At 36.2% G+C, this 17,058-nt stretch overlaps 1 protein-coding gene across 1 annotated transcript in view; it reads left to right on the top strand.

The window, feature by feature from the left end:
* The window catches only part of LOC127191078 (complement factor H-like), a 147,537-nt gene that overhangs the window by 19,490 nt on the left and 110,989 nt on the right, over window positions 1–17,058 (top strand). Inside the window, exons 2-7 of the mRNA XM_051148318.1 lie at window positions 2,085–2,270; window positions 2,572–2,677; window positions 5,891–5,967; window positions 7,847–8,038; window positions 10,764–10,934; window positions 16,811–16,984. Coding sequence (XP_051004275.1) covers window positions 2,085–2,270; window positions 2,572–2,677; window positions 5,891–5,967; window positions 7,847–8,038; window positions 10,764–10,934; window positions 16,811–16,984 — 906 coding nt within the window. The remainder of the gene's footprint in view (window positions 1–2,084; window positions 2,271–2,571; window positions 2,678–5,890; window positions 5,968–7,846; window positions 8,039–10,763; window positions 10,935–16,810; window positions 16,985–17,058) is intronic.

Here is a 17,058-nt window from a genome sequence, read left to right as displayed (position 1 = left end):
TGGAGAATATTCTGACCATTGGCTAGATCTGGGAAGGGGTTTAAAGTTTACCTCCTGTATTGTCCTTGGCTGGAACCTTAGTTTGAGCGGGACCCCTGGGCCCAAATCTGCCTATCATATTGTTCTACTTGTAGATTTCTAGGACCCTCTGGATCCTTAAATTTTTAAAAAGTAAAATAAAATAGTGAGACAAAGAAAAAAAGAAATGTGGCTCAGAATTAAATAGAGAATTCTCAATGAAGGAATATTGAATGGCTTAGAAACACTTAAAGAAATGCCCAACATCTTTAGTCATCAGAGAAATTCAAATCAAAATGACTCTGAGATTCTATCTTACACCGATCAGAATGGCTAAGATCAAAAACTCAAGTGACAGCACATGCTGACGAGGATGTGGAGGAAGGGGAACAGTCCTTCATTGCTGGTGGGAGTGCAAACTTGCACAACCACTTTGGAAATCTATCTGCAGTTGTTCTAATATGCAGATATTAGGCATTGTATGTAGTCCTTTTGAATTTGAGTTGATGTCTTTAATCACATTTGGAAAACTTTGAGATTTCAGTTGTCAGTTCTTTCTATTTTCTAGTCTACTTCTGACCCTCCAGTCAGACCTATCCTGTATCTGTTGCTTCTGCACAAAATATTTCTTTTGTTCTGTTATCGTCTATTTACTGTTCTCTTTCTACCATATTTGAGCATTTCTATCGTAATTTTTCCCAAGTGGAATACATTTCTTTCTGACGCGACATGATTTCATGCTGTGAGTAATTATTTCTGATACTAATTCAACACTCTAAGATAACATATTTTAGAGCCATTTTGTTTTGAGCCTTTTGAACTCTTTTTGTCTTTTTTGTAGTTATTTAAGAATGCTTAAATAATTTATTTAAAAGATGTTTTTGCTAATTATCATATCTACATTAGTGTTGATTTAATTTTTTTCTCTTCATGTATTTTTCCTTTTTGTATTTCAATTTTCATAAAAGTTCACATACTTTGAATGAAATGAACATAGTGACTAAAATCTGTGCTATTCATTCCCAGAAGAAGAACATTTCTCTTTCTTATCCCATTCATGAACTTAACTCCACTGTATCTGGGTTACACCTTTAGTTTGAATTAGCTCACTTCTGGTTTCAAACATTTCCAAGCAAAGGACTTCTTGTGTGTGACCATGTGTACATGTGTTTAAATATGAACCTGTTTGAATCCTTCTTTCTCTATCCCAGTAACTACAGTAATTTTTTTTTGTTGCTGCTGTTCTGAAACCTGATTTAAATTAAACATTGAAAGATATTAAAATTTTCTAATATGTTAATGAAGCCACCAGTTGTATAGTTTAGGAAGATTTTGTTTTTCTTGTAGGGACTTCTGTGAGGTGATAGGAAAATTAGGAATCTAGTTGAAACTCCAACAGGACAAATAGATTCAGATTCTGCACAAGATTCAGAATCTTTTCAGACTAGACACACCCTCCAACATGTGTGTCTGATTATCCCTGCCTTACTGCCATTCTCCAATTCTGTAATCCCTGATTATCACTTTATATACAGAATTGAGATATATTACCAGATAAGACATTCCACAGAGCTCAAGCATGGATGTTAGAGGCTCATCCCACCTAATTCAGCTCATTAGTTCTCATTGCTCGCACAATTTGCCTTTTAGCACTGCTACAAATACCTTCATACCAACTTTTTTTCTCACTCCATCTATATAGTAGGAACATAATTCTGTCCTGTCATTTTATACTATTTGAGTGTTTAATATCTTTATATAGTTTCATGTTATCTTACTACAAATTAATTTTGTAAGAGGAATTTCACTATTTACAATGCTTATTAGATATTTTTTTAAAAATGCTGTTTAGATTTGCTGCATAAAGAAAATATTTTAAGGACAGATAGTTTTATTGTTTTTACTTCTTTACAACTTAGAAAATTGTTTATAAATTTTTCATAAGATTGTGCACATACATAGCTGTATGGATCTGTAATTGTATGTTATTAAAAGCAAATGACACAAGCATGCCGTCTTTTTAAATAAGTGTTTTTAAAATATTGTTTTGTTTGCAATACTTGTAGATTGTAAAGGACCTCCTCCACGAAAAAATACAGAAATTCTGTCAGGTTCGTGGTCTGACCAACCATATCCAGAAGGCACCCAAGCTATCTACAAATGCCGCCCTGGATATAGAACACTTGGGTCTATTGTAAAAGTCTGCAAGAGGGGAGAATGGGTGGCTTCTAATCCATCCAGAGTATGCCGGAGTAAGTACTTCATGTTTTTGAAACTCAAGAAAACATTTAGTTTTTAAGATACTAAACGTTTTACATTGTAGCATTACAAATTATATCACTACTGTAACTAAAATATAAAAAAATAACTTTAAAATGTATTCTACAAAATTTAAAATGGAAGCATGCAGTTACCTTCAACCGTAAAATATTCTTTGCTGTTTTCAGTTTTCCTTCTACTCAATGATATTCAAATATGCTTTCCTGACTCCTAAATAAGGTGTGGTGTGTTACATGGACTGGATACTAATATTATATTTTCTTTTCCTTATAGAAAGGCCATGTGGGCATCCTGGAGATACACCCTTTGGATCATTTAGGCTGACAGTTGGATCTGAGTTTGAGTTTGGTGCAAAGGTTGTTTATACCTGTGATGATGGGTATGTTGTCTATATTAAAAGGCTAATCATTGAAACTGTGCATAGGAACTCCACAAGTTTGTACTTGAAGGTGTAAAGGAATCTAAATCCAGCAACACGATTACTCTGGAAAGGGACCACATCCTAAGACTTAGATCTGTGTGATCCAGCTGGAATACAGACATGCCCTTAGTATAAACCTTTAATCCCTCTGGCTGGAATTTAGTACACACCATTAATCCCCCAAAAATAACTTCTAATTAAGGGGAAGACAAAATAATGAATCAGAGAAAGATTTGACAGAATGAGTCAGAGATAGGATGTACCCAACTTTCTCGAGAATAGACTTAAGTGCATGAGAGAGAGAGAGAGAGAGAGAGAGAGAGAGAGAGAGAGAGAGAGAGAGAGAGAGAGAGAGAGAAAGAAGGACAGACAGAGAGACAAAGAGAGAAAGACAGAGAGGCAGAGACAGACAGACAGACACAGACAGAGAGACAGACACAGACAGAGAGACAGAGACAGAAAGACAGAGAGGCAGAGACAGACAGAAAGACAGACAGACACAGACAGACAGACAGAGAAAGAGAGACATATTTTGGGAGACAGTACAGTAGAGTTCAGGAGTACAGAACAGTTGTGTCTAGGTTGGTGAAGTCCAGATGAGTGCAGTTGAATGCATGCAATTCAGTTTGTGGAGTTCAGAGGTAGTTTTCTAAGCAGAACAACTCAGTGGGAAGTAGAGATAAGCCGGTTTGAATTGGTCAGGTTTGTAGACTTTTGAGTCAGAACAGCTGAGTTGAGCCAGTCAGCCAGAGTTTAGACAGAACTAGAAAGGATGAGCTTACTCAGCAGTAAGTCCTGGAGCCTGAAAACATCATAGGACTAGATTAGCAGATGGAGGCTGGAAGCTAAGGCCTTCAAGATCTAGGCTGACAGACTAGATTGTACAGAGGCAAGAAGCTTGCAAGCCTACGCCAGGGAATAATTAGAAATGTTCTAGGATCAACCTAAGCCATATACTCATAAAGCTTGGATATGACTCTCATCTCATCCCATTACCCAAGGAAATAAAAACAACAATTACATTAAGGAGATGAAAATTTTCTATGAACATTTAAAAACAGGACATAAATAAAACTATGTTGTGAAAGCTTTTATTCAGATGCCATGCTAGCTCCATAACACTGAAAAGTGAGTCATGATTGCTCTGGAATAGTGGTGAATAAGTGAGCGTTACATTGATATACACAAAAGTCAAGCATTCAGCTGACAGGTCTCTGCTACATCTCACTATTGTGCAATATTACATGAGATGAGACAATTTTGTATATTAGGAGCCATAGGAATTGTGAAAACACCCACATTATATGGTAAGTCTCCTGAAAAGCTTTTATAGTATCTAAAAAAAAAAAAAAAAGCAAGACTTTTACTTACAAAGAAAATAAAGAGTCTCTTTCCCAAGTGCTATTGTTAATGTTTAAAAGTATGCAAATTGCTCTTATTATATAGGCCCCAAATGCTAATTTTCCAGAATCTTTGACTCTGCTCTCTGAGCAACCACCGGTTCCGTGGCTGGCGTCATCATCGAGTCTTCAGCTTTTCATTTTATATCATATTTCTCCACTGCCACATATTATTTTTTAAACTTCATATGAGAAAGTTAATAGCTATAATCTTATTCCAAATAAGTATAAATAGAATTAAGCACTGTGAATGGAATCATTTCAGTTGCCCTTTATTTCTTGGTCTGAGGCAAGAAACTGTAACCATTTACACTTTTCACGCTTTAGAATTAGTTCCAAAACATCCCTAAAATCTAATACTCAATGTTCATAAACTATTATCTCACTCCCATTCCCTCTCTGACAAAAGCAGAAAATTCCCATGAGCATCATAAAATTGGCAGGAGAAATAACTATGACTCACACTTGCAGCCTTTCAAAATAATCCTGGGATACTGCAAGTGTCCACGAGATAGCCATTTCTTGTTTAGTTTCTCCTTGTTCACTACCTGAAGAACTCTAACCCCAACAATACATTAACCCTAACCTAAAATCTGAGTATATATTAAAACTCAGTTTCTGTCCAATTTTAAACTATCACTGCTGATCTTATTACACAAAGTGAAAAAGGACTGCCTTGACATGAATTTTTTTAGGCTGTTCCACTGTTCACCTTTGAATATCTCATCTCAAGCCATCCTTCCTGACTTGGGTTTCACTGTTGTTCAGAAAAGGGGAAATAAAACTCATATACATTGTTCGCTTGAATTCCTCAGACTCAGAGCTTAATATTCACAATTTGTTGAAGAAATTAACTACATATTTTTCTTGGTTCCTGGCTCACTTGAACTCATCATGCCTCTTTTGTCATATATATATATATATAAAGTAAACATTGATAGAACCTAACTGTGTCAGCAATTTTATACACTGAGCTTGAATCACCAACAGAAGTCTGTTTGTGAAAGTACTGATATTTATCAGTTAAAATCCTCACACTACATAGGATCAGTAGGTAAAAATAGTTCAAATTAATTCAAATTAAAGACTGTTTTATCTATCTTGAGGAATAGTTGTTTTGTAACCCAGAGGTGAAGGCTAAGGATGTTTTTTGCATGCCTGTTTTTGTTTTTGTTCTTGTTTTGCCCACCTATTTAGTCCTGCGCTTCTGTCTGTATTTTTTTTTTTTTTTTTTTTTTTACTGAGTATATGTTCACTTACATATTATTTACCAGACAATTCGTTATGAGCAGTCATCTTATTGCCCTACATATGAGTGACTTTGATACAACAATACAAATGTTTTTTTCCCTGTATGGACAACCACTGTTGTCCTTTCCCCTCCCCATATAAGCGTAGATCCAGTAAGGTTTTGTGTAGAGTTTTACAGAATGTCTGAAGGAACTTATCACAGTGAATGGAAAATCCTTACCAGGAACTTTGCTTTTCTGTCGGGAGAGGACATATTCTGCTTCATAAAAGAGCTAGAGTATCACATTTGTAGTCAAATCTTCTATTACTCTACAGTAGGGATAGAGTAAACCCTTAAACTCCAACATCCACCACTAATGGAGTCTGCTGAAGTATTTTCTTTCCATAAAGATTTAGGAGCAAAATGGAAATAATAAAAAAAAAAAAAAAGAGATTTTTTAAAAAGTTTCCTACTGCAGGATATCCAGGACAGCACATAAAAACACAATGTCTCAACCCATCCTTTCGTTTGTGTTTTTAGGTATCAACTCTTAGGTGCGATTGATTACCGTGAATGTGATACAGATGGGTGGACCAATGATATTCCCTTATGTGAAGGTAAATAAAAACCTGGTTTACATGTATGTCTAAATACCCAAAATATTTTTCACCTTGTATGGACACATTCTAAAAGTTTATGCTTAAGTATCTCTTACTTAAAATGTTTTGTAGTTTCTAGGACAAAGTAAAACACAATTGTTTTGTCACAGCACTGTTTTGTATTTATTAATTTATTTGTATTTGTTAACTAATCAAGCACGCTGAGTGTAGAGGGTGGTGACTTTCTCAGGGCTTTAGTGTGGGTTCTTTGAGGCCTTGGGTCTGACCCATCACCATGCAACCTCATTGATGAAACTCAAAACTCCTTAGCAACGTAATCCATGTGAACAAAGACCAATACGGATTATTAGAAATACCAAAGCCAATTTTTCTTTCGTTTTAGATTTAGAACAGTAGCCATACGTAAAGCCCACCATTAGCTAATTTAAAAAGATCAGAATTTTAACTGTGTTCATGACGGATGTCACCCCTAAGGATCATCCAGTTACAAGATGTAGGGCCTCAATGTGGTCAAGAATGTGATCGGACATCTATCAGCAATGTGCTGCTGTGAATGTCTTTCTAAAGCCTTAATTTTAGCAAAAAAACAAACAAACAAACAAAAAAAAACAAGGCAAGAATTAAGAGAATAATATCTTATCTTTTACCATTCTATCATATGGCAAGAATGAGAAAATACAGGTCTTGTTTGTGAGTTTTGGGACAATAGTTTAAATATCTCATCATCATGGAAATAACAAAAGTTCATCTAAATGTTGTCTGTCTCCTTCTGCCATGGGAAGTAATAAATGAGAGAAAGAAGAGTTGGGGTGGAAAGAGACAGAAAGAGAATGTGATGGCACTGAATATTCTCATGACTAAAGAGGTATAGAGACTTTTCAGCTAAAGAAAAGAGAAGCAGTTTCATGAAACATCTGCATTAGAATTGTATGAGGTGCTTGGTTCTTTTCCTTCTTATTAATTCATTCATATTACATCTCAATAGTTATCCCATCCCTTGTATCCTCCCATTCTTCCAACCCTCCCATTTTCCCCTTACTCCCCTCCCCTATGACTGTGACTGAGGGGGACCTCCTCCCCCTGTATATGCTCATAGGGTATCAGGTCTCTTCTTGGTAGCCTGCTATCCTTCCTCTGAGTGCCACCAAGCCTCCCCATGCAGGGTTCATGGTCAAATATGGGTCGACAGAGTTCGTGTGAAAGTCAGACTCCACTTTCCACTCAACTGTGGAGAATGTCCTGTCCATAGAGGTGCTTGTTTAAAATTGAGATTTGATGCCCCAAAGGGCCTGTTGAGTCAGTATATTGGGTGATGTGATAAGGAAACAGTCCTAGGATGTCCCTTATACCCAAATTTTTCTTCAGGAAAAATAAGCTTTGAACATCTTCATGGTAGAGAAATTTTAAGTAAAAAAATTTTTTTTAAATATTTTGAACACTGAGGTAGAAAGGAAAGAAAAAATTAAGGACAACTTCTCGATCAAAATAAATATCTTAAAATCCACTACTTTTACATCTTATTAGAATGCAATGTTACATTGCTTTGACACATCAGTAAAACGTTTGGATTCGATTAATCCAGAACTCATATTTCTTAATAATTTAGGAGGCATTTGCTGTCATGAAAACACAAACTATTAGTCAAAGTGACAGTTTGCTCTTACCAGTCCCATGGAAGCAGATAGGCAAACAACTTATGTTATTTATCATTTATGTTTTCCAGCAGTCATCGTAAAGGTTTCTAAAATCCTGAAGGACTTTCCTCCAGGTTTATCATGCTGGGGGTTTTATTCATATACACGTTTTTATGTAGTTATGTTGGTAGCGTTCTTTGGCTAACTAGTTCTATTAGTAAAGGTGATGCCTGTATTTTCAGTTGTGAAGTGTTTACCAGTGACAGAACCAGAGAATGGAAGAATTATAAGTGATGCGGCAGAACCAGGCCAGGAATATTATTTTGGACAGGTGGTGCGATTTGAGTGCAACGCAGGCTTCAAGATCGAAGGACAAAAAGAAATGCACTGCTCAGATAATGGCCGTTGGAGCAATGAAAAGCCAAGATGTGTGGGTAAGGTGCACATATCATTTCAATGGTTTTAGCTATTCTTATGAAATATATAAATTCCTTTTTAAAAATCATATTTCTAATTAAAATAAAGTACATCACTCTAATGTTTCTTTAGCATGACTGTTTCACTGTAATTGCAGGGGTTTTGTTTGTTTGATTGTTTGTTTGTGTGTTTGCATAAACACTGTTATTTTACCTTCAGGACAACTATAAACACCATGTGCCCTTATAGTCTCTTTAATTGAAATAGCCACATGATTATGGTGGCTTAATTATTTGGTTAAGATGTAAACAAAGGCTACTTCCTGATGTTACTACTTGCTGTATAACCTCAGCATTTCTGTTGTGAGTGGTAAACATGCTCTAGAGCAAAGTTTTATACAAAGTTTTTGGAAGCTAAAGGCAAATTGTATGTTTACAATCCTGCCTCATGATGGCATTCTGATTTTAATTAACATTGTTAGGAAGTGAAGTCTCTATATCTGCATATATGTACATATATACGTGTGTGTATATGTGTTTCTGTTGCCTGTTGCAAGTTTTAATTTTTAAAACATTATAATTTAAATTAATATTGTTAGGATGAGATATATATATATATATATATATATATATATATATATATATATATATATATCACAATATATACATACACACACACACACAAGTTTACCATAAGTTTCACATATCTGGATTGAATCTACTAAATAAACCTTTGACTTATGGCAAATTGGTATAATAAATTTTTTAATTTTTTGCTTGCCTGCTTGCTTGCTTGCTTCCTTCCTTCTCCTCCTCCTCCTTGTATCTTCTCTTTTGAGACAGCCTATCACAATATAGAAGTGGATGGCCTGAACTTGATTCATAGTCCATTAAGCTTCTATCTAATACTAATTTTCCTGAAGCTGCTCCATGAGTGTTAAATTACTGGCATGTGGCATCATGCCTGTGCTATATTTATTTTTTATATTATCTAACATCTCCAATATTTTACCACTTTTTAGCATTTTCTACATTACACTAAAAAGATAGTGTTGTCTTCTTTTTAAATTTTGTTTCCTTTTTGAGATTATAATGGTATCTTTTCCTTCTCTTAAGACTGACCATTTGGTGATAACAGCTCTTTTTTTTTTTTTTTTAACAACACTGATTCTTCATGAAAATGATGGCATACCAATATGTATATTCAGTATGGGATAGTCTTTACACATTGAAGTTTCATAGCTGCTCTTACGTGACTATAATTAATAGTCTGTGGCAAATGAAACCTAGGAAACTTTGATCCCTGAGCTTAGTTTTAAAGTGATGATGAGGTATTTTTAGATGAAAATAAGGAGAGAAGGCATAGCAGCCCTCAGAAGGCCATGTGGAGAAAGGCAGAAAGGAAGCAAGCTGTCCCTGGCAGGATGATGTCCTCAGCCTCATCAAATGCTCACAGAAGTCCCACTTTTAGGATACTGTTGCATAACTTTATTACCCCATTACCATGGAGATTAGAGCCAACATCTCTTCACTTCAGATAGGGAACTGACAGCAGATCTAAGTAAGGATATCACCAAAGTTCACCTTGCTGAACTGAATCGCTAGACTTACAGGAGTAGAAATGACTCAAAGACAGCTGCATCATCAAAAGCCGAGCCCAGCATGGATGAAGGACCACAAAGGCTGGAAGCATGGAGCACTCTGCACAACTTGAAATATCAATAGGTTGGAGGGTGTCTCTTTCAGGCAGCTCACGTGGTCTGAGGGCCTTGTAGGTAGCTCAGATGATCCAAAAGTATTTCACAGCAGTCACTACCAATACATATGCGTGGGAGAGAGAGGCCTAGTCAATATAATCCATTTCAAGGACTTGTAAAGCCTTTAAATTCTTTGCTTCCTGAGCTAAATGAGATTCGTTAAAGGATGGGATGTTTTACTTACATTTAGAGCAGTGGATCTCAACCTGTGGGTCATAACCCCTGTGAAAAGGTCTTTCAATCCCCAGAAGGGTCTCGACCTGTAATGCTCATTTTATATAACTCAGCTCTTCTTCTGACTGACTGTGGAGAAGATGAAACACTTCAATTTGACCATTTTAAACTTTCTGTAGTTATAAACAAGGAAAAACAGATTTAAATGACGGGAGAAGAGGCTTCAAGATATCCGTTTTTAGTGCTATAGCTACGGAGTAGTGTATTTGAAAGAACTGAGTTAAAAATTGTACGCAGGACTTTTGAAGGTTTCTCTTCTTGGCTTCTTTCTTTTCTCTTTTGACAAAAAATTTTTATGTATAGTGAAGGCACCAAAGATGAAGCTTTTGACATTTCAAAGATCAAATGAAAAGTGACTTTAATAGATTACTTTGAAAAATTGCTGTCTTGAAAGTTACTGCCAATAATCAGAAGATGTGTTACTTTTTCAATGAATATATTAACCCACAAGCCTGCGTATATTTCCATTTTCACAAGAATTTTGGGATTGTTATAGGCTGCCACTTATTTCAGGAGGCTAATTAATCATCATGTTAAATATAATTAATGATATGCTTTTAACTTCTTCAGATAAATAAATATTTGAAACAGCAGACACATGGTCAAGAATGTAGCCAGATCAAAACAAATTTGTTTGGTGGATAGTTTTTGTTGATTGATCTAATGAAAGCAAAACTGTTATTTTAAAAATATGATTTGCTCAGCAGGTTTCTTTCCATGGTAAACATTGACAACTACTCTCTTGCATTTAGGAATTTCTTGCACACGACCAGAAGTTGAACATGGACGTGCTGTATCTAAAAACCAAGTTTTCAAGGAAAATGAAAGATATCAATATACATGCAACCCAGGTTATGTATACCGAGAAAGAGGAGATGCCATCTGTACAGCCTCTGGATGGAGCCCTCAGCCTTTCTGTGAAGGTGAAGTTATTGTTATTTTCCATGTCTTCTATTGTTTAAGAAGAAGGCCAGTGAATGGAAAAGTAGCATGTCCACACAGGTCCATGTTTAGCTGATGGCATTGATGCCAACCTTCTGTTTTTGTGATATGTATGGATCTTAATCAGAGAAGCTATATCTTCAGTAGTCCTTTGGCATGAAACTGCTGCCATATATTTAACTCCAGGTGTCCTCCTCTAAGTAGATAATTTATTCACCAAAATATCAAACTATACCTTGTAAAGTAAGTATTCTATGTAAAGTCCATTTCCAGTACTAGGAGGAACTCTTCAGACAATTATTCCAGCTTCGACTGAATTCAGTACAAAACTCAGAATTGAGCTCCATTATATGTTACTTATGTGTGTATGGCATGACATGACCACTTTACAGACACCTAATGCTTCCATGGTTTTATTATCCACTCAGTCACCTAATTAAAAACTCCTAATAAAAAACTCCTCCTTGGCATATTTTTTTTTCAAACTGGGAAAATATGCATGATTCCCCATTGTACTAAAGCACATCCTAGAGTTGTTTCTTTTTTAACAATTATAGAGAGGAGAGGAGAGGGAAGGAAAAAAGGAGGAATGGAAGGAGGGAGGTAGAGGTCTAAGGGAAGGAAAGTATGGAGGGAGGGCAAGAAGAGGACAGAGAATCTACAATAAATTTTCTTTTTAAACATCTCTCAAACAAAATTACAAGTCAAATATTAAATGGTTTTTTTATTAATTTATTCTAGTTACATCTCAATGTTTATCCCATCCCTTGTATCCTCCCATTCTTCCCTCCCTCCCATTTTCCCATTATTCCCCTCCCCTATGACTGTTCCTGAGGGGGATTTCCTCTCCCTGTATATGCTCATAGGGTATCAAGTCTCCTCTTAGCAACCTGCTGTCCTTCCTCTGAGTGCCACCAGGTCTCCCCCTCCAGGGGACATGGTCAAATGTGAGGCACCAGAGTACGTGAGAAAGTCATATATTAAATGTTAAAGACTGTGTTCGTGAGGGTCTTTTTCATCATGTAAAGAGTTGACAGAGGGCATGCTCACCAGAAAGTGAGCAAGAATATGATGACGTAAATAAAGAGGCCTGCATTCCTGCTCATGTAGGCATGCAAATCTGTTACAATGGGCTTAGCTTCGTTGAGGGAAGATACATATTCCTGAATGAAAGGTAGTTTCTTATTAATTAAAGTATTGCACCGTTGTGTACCTCAGCTGATACGTTGTTAGCGCTGCTTTTGTTTTTCTGGAGCAGAGAAAGAGCTTACCTGTGTTGATTGATGTACATTTATCTCCAGACCATGGAATCTTAATCTCTCTGACATCATATAGGTAAAAACACCCTTTATTGCAGCTACCTTTACAAAAAGTGTGGAAACCCTAAAAGACCAAAATTCAAACAAGATAATATAATACAAAATAAATAAACTTCTTTCCAGCTGGCCATAACCAGATCAAGATTTTAGCCCAATTTCTCAGAACATTTAGCTCTCTAGCATATAGCAGACAGGCTGTAACAGCAAGTAGGAATATTGAAAAATACCATAATTTTCTGAATACTCATTTTGACAAAAATCTGTCTCCTGTACCGAATAGATTTTGTAAAATTGACTTTTCAATGCAAGACAACTAAACTTGAAGCATTATATTCCAAATGTCTCTACTAATGGGGAAAAGGTACCATGTAGTTAAATAATTAACTGTATATATTAATCATCATTCATCAAGCAAGTGCTTATGTCTGGAGCTTAGGACAATCTCCAGAAGTTTTTTCCCCCTCATATTTTTTATTTAATCAGTTTACAGCCTGATCCCAGCCCCTTCCCTCCTCTCCTCCCAGTTCAAAATTTACTCACTGCTCCCCCTCTTCCTCTATTCCGCAGAAAAAGGGGAGTCCACCAAGGAGTACTACTTATCCAGGTATCTCAAGTCAAAGTAGTGCTAAGTGCATCGTTAGCCATTGAGGCTTGACAGGCAGGCCAGTTAAGGGGAAAAGATTCCAAAATAAGATAAAAGAGTTAGAGACATCCCTTCTTCCCATTGTTAGGAGACCCATGTGACGATGTATAGGGGATCTAAGTCTGGCCCATGGCTGCTGCTTGGCTGATGGTTCAGTCTCTGTGAGCCCCCATGGGCCCAGGTTAGTTTGCTCTGTAGGTATTCTTGTGGAGTCCTTGATCCCTCCAGCTCCCTCTATCCTTTCTCCTATTCATCCACATAACTCCACATGCTCTTCCTATTGTTTGTGGGTCTCTACATCTGTTTCCATCAGCTGGTGGATGAAATCTCTCAGAAGTCAGTTATGCTAGGCTGTTTGCAAGCATAGCAGAGTATCATTAATTGTGACATGGATTGACTCTCTATCATGTGGTGGTCTCAAGTTGGGCCAATCATTTCTTTGCCATTCTCTCAATCTCTGATCTATCTTTATCCCTACACTTCTTTTAGGTAAGAAAAATTCTGGGTTGAAGGTTTATAGGTAGGTTGGTGTCCCTTCCCTTCAATAGAAGTCTCACCTAGCTATAGGAGGTGGTGATTTCAGGTTTCTTAACCTCAACTGCTGAGAGTCTCAGCTAGGACCCCAAAGACTCCAAGTAGCCTCCCTTGTCCCAGTGATGCTCCCTCACTGGTTTCATTTCTCTCTTGGTTCCCCACCACAGCTCTATCCATACTTGATCCCCATACGCTTTTCCACCCAGTTCCTTTCCTCCATCTACTTTCAGATATCTACTTTTTTCCTCTTTTGGATGAAATTGAAGCATTTTCCCTTGGGCCCTCCTTGGTTTCTTTGTGTTGTGTACTTTAGCATAATATCCTGAACTTCATAGCTAGGATCCACTTGTAAGTGAATACACACATGCATGTCTTTCTGAGTCTGGGATACCTCACTCAGCATGATCTTTTATAGTTCCATCCATTTGCTTACAAATTGCACAATTACTTTGTTTTTTAATAGCTGAGTAGTATTTCATTGTGTGGGTGTCCCACAGTTTCTTTATCCATTCTTCCATTGAGGGACATCTAGGTTGTTTCCAGTTTCCTGCTATTATGAATAAAGCTGCTGTGAATATAGGTGAGCAAGTGTCCTTATGGTATGGTGGAGCATCTTTTGGGTATATGCCCAAGAGTATTATAGATGGGTCTTGAAGCAGATCTATTTCAATTTTCTGAGAAAGTGCCAGATTGATTTCCACACATTGGTTGCACAACTTTGCACTCCCATCTACAATGAAGGAGTGTTTCCCATTCTCCACATCTTCTCCAACATGTGCTGCCACTTGAGTTTCTGATCTTAGCCATTCTGAGGACTGTAAGATGGAATCTCAAAGTTGTTTTGATTTGCATTTCGCTGATGACTAAGGATGTTGAACGTTTCTGTAAATGCTGCTTGGTCAATAGTAATTCCTCTGTTGAGAATTCTGTTTAGCTTTGTAACCCATTTTTAAATTGAATTATTTGGCTTATTGGTGCTTAATTTCTTGAGTTCTTTATATATTTTGGATATTAACCCTCTGCTGGATGTAGACTTCGTAAAGATCTTTTCCTATTCTCTAGGCTGCTGTTTTTTTTACTAGGGACAGTGTCCTTTGCCTTGCATGAAATTTTCAGTTTAACGAGTTCTCATTTATTAATTGTTGCTCATAGAGCCTGAGCTGTTGATGTTCTGTTCAGGAAGTTGTCTCCTATGCCAATGAGTTCTAGGCTATTCCCTACCTTAACTTCTATTAGGCTTACTGTATTCAGTTTATGTTGAGGTCTTTGATCCACAGGGCATGAGTTTTGTGCAGGATGATAAATATGGATTTATTTGCATTCTTCTACATGCTGACATTTAATTATACCTGCACCATTTAATGAAGATGCTTTCTTTTTTTTCATTATATGGTTTTGACTTCTTTGTCAAAGACGAAGCCTCCATAGGTATGTGGATTTTATTTCTGGATCTTCGATTCAATTTTATGCCTATATGATGTGGTTTTAATGCGATTGCTGTGTAGTCCAGATTGAAATCAGGAATGGTGGTATTTCCAGAAGCTCTTGTATTGTATAGGACTTTTTCAGCTATTCTGTCCCCCCCCCCCAACCTTTGGTTTTCCATATGAAGTTGAGAATTGTTCTTTCAAGGTCTGTGAAGAATTGTGTTGGTATTTGGTGGGATTGCTTTGAATCTGTAGGTTGCTTTTGGTAAAATGGCCATTTTTACTATGTTAATCCTCCCAATCCATGAGCATGGGACAGCTTTCCATCTTCTGATCTTTTTTTTTTTCAGTTTCTTTCTTCAGAAACTTGAAGTTCTTGTCATACAGGTCTTTGACTTGCTTGGTTAGAGTTACACAAAGATACTTTACATTATTTGTGGCTATTGTAATTATGTAGTTTCCGTAATTTATCTCACAGTTTGTCATTTGTATACAAGAGAGCTACTGACTTTTTAAAATTAATCTTGTATTCACTCACTTTGGTGAAGTTGTTTATCAGCTGTAGGAGCTCTCTGGTGGGATTTTAGGGATCACTTATATATCATATCATCTACAAGTAATGACATTTTGATTGTTTCCTTTCCAATTGGTATCCTCCTTATTTTCTTTGGTTTTCTTCTTGATCTAGCGAGGACTTTGAGTATTATATTGAAGAGATATGGAGAGACTGGGCAGCCTTGTCCTGTTCCCTTTTTTAGTGGAATTTCTTTGTTTCTCTCCGTTTCATTCAATGGTGGCTATGACTTGCTGTATATTGCCTTTATTATGTTTAGTTATGAGACTTATATCCCTCATGTCTCCAAGACTTTTATCCAAAATGTTTGTTGCATCTTGCTAAAGGCTCTTTCAGAATCAGATGAGATAATCATGTGATATTTTTCTTTCAGTTTGTTTATATGGTGGATTTTTTTTTTTATGTTGAACTATCCCTGCATCCCTTGGATGAAGCTTGCTTTATCATACTGGATGACATTTTTTATGTGTTCTTGAAATTGGTTTGCAAATATTGTATTGACTGTTTCTTCGTCAATGCTCATGAGATTGGTCTGAAGTTCTCTTTTTTCCTTTGGTTTAGGTATCAGGGTTACTGTGGCCTGATAGAATGAGTTTGTCATTGTTCCTTCTTTTTCTGTTTTGTGGAATAGTTTGAGTAGTATTAGTATTACCTCTTCTTTGAAAGTCTAACAAAATTATTCACTAAAACCATCTGACCCAGGATGTTATTTGGTTGGGAGAATTTTAATGACATCAATTTTTATTAGAGATAGAGAACTATTTAAATTGTTTACCTGTTCTTGATTTAACATTGGTAAGTGGTATCTATCAAGACAATGATCCATTTTATTTAGGAATGGCTTTTAGTGTGTAAAATTCAGATTCATGATTTTTAAAGTTAAAAAAAAATACACTATCTTTTTCTGTGAGGCAGAAATATAACTTTCATATTCAGTAAATTGTACAATTTAAATCAAGGAAACATTTACTTCAAAGAAGAGGTATGAAATCTTCACAGCAATTTAGAATTAAAAGCCTATGAATATTAATAAATAAGCCAATAGAGAACCAAGAATAAAAATATCAGTAAAAGGTCTAGAAAGTGTAAGGTATTTGAAGTTTTATATGATGGAGCTATTGCCAGTTATGGAATAATGAAGTAAGAGAGCTTCAAGGGAAAGAAATAATATCAGAGAGGCACAAATAAATCAAGAGGAGAAAGAGAAAGTCTGACAGATATAGATACCATATGAAGATGCATTCATCTCAATGTCATTTTTAAAGTTATCATTACAAATAAATATTATCTACCATTTATTTCATATTCAAAATTTAATGAGATTAAACATTTCTAATTATATATATATGCTTCCTTTCAGAAATGGCATGCGAACCTCCTTATATTCCAAATGGTTTCTACTCACCTCATAGGATTAAACACAGAAGTGAAGATGAAATCAGATATGAATGCAAAGATGGCTTCTATCCTGCAACCCGGGGAACTGTTGTGAAGTGTACAAGTACTGGCTGGATCCCCACTCCAAGATGTAGCTGTAAGCTTTATTCCCATCTTTAATTATCCTGGAATTATTCTTCTAAACTTGCAAAGATGAAAATACAGTAATAG

The sequence above is a fragment of the Acomys russatus genome, chromosome 6, assembly GCF_903995435.1.
Source record: "Acomys russatus chromosome 6, mAcoRus1.1, whole genome shotgun sequence".
Lineage (NCBI taxonomy): Eukaryota > Metazoa > Chordata > Mammalia > Rodentia > Muridae > Acomys > Acomys russatus.
This window is presented reverse-complemented; position numbering and strand designations above follow the sequence as displayed.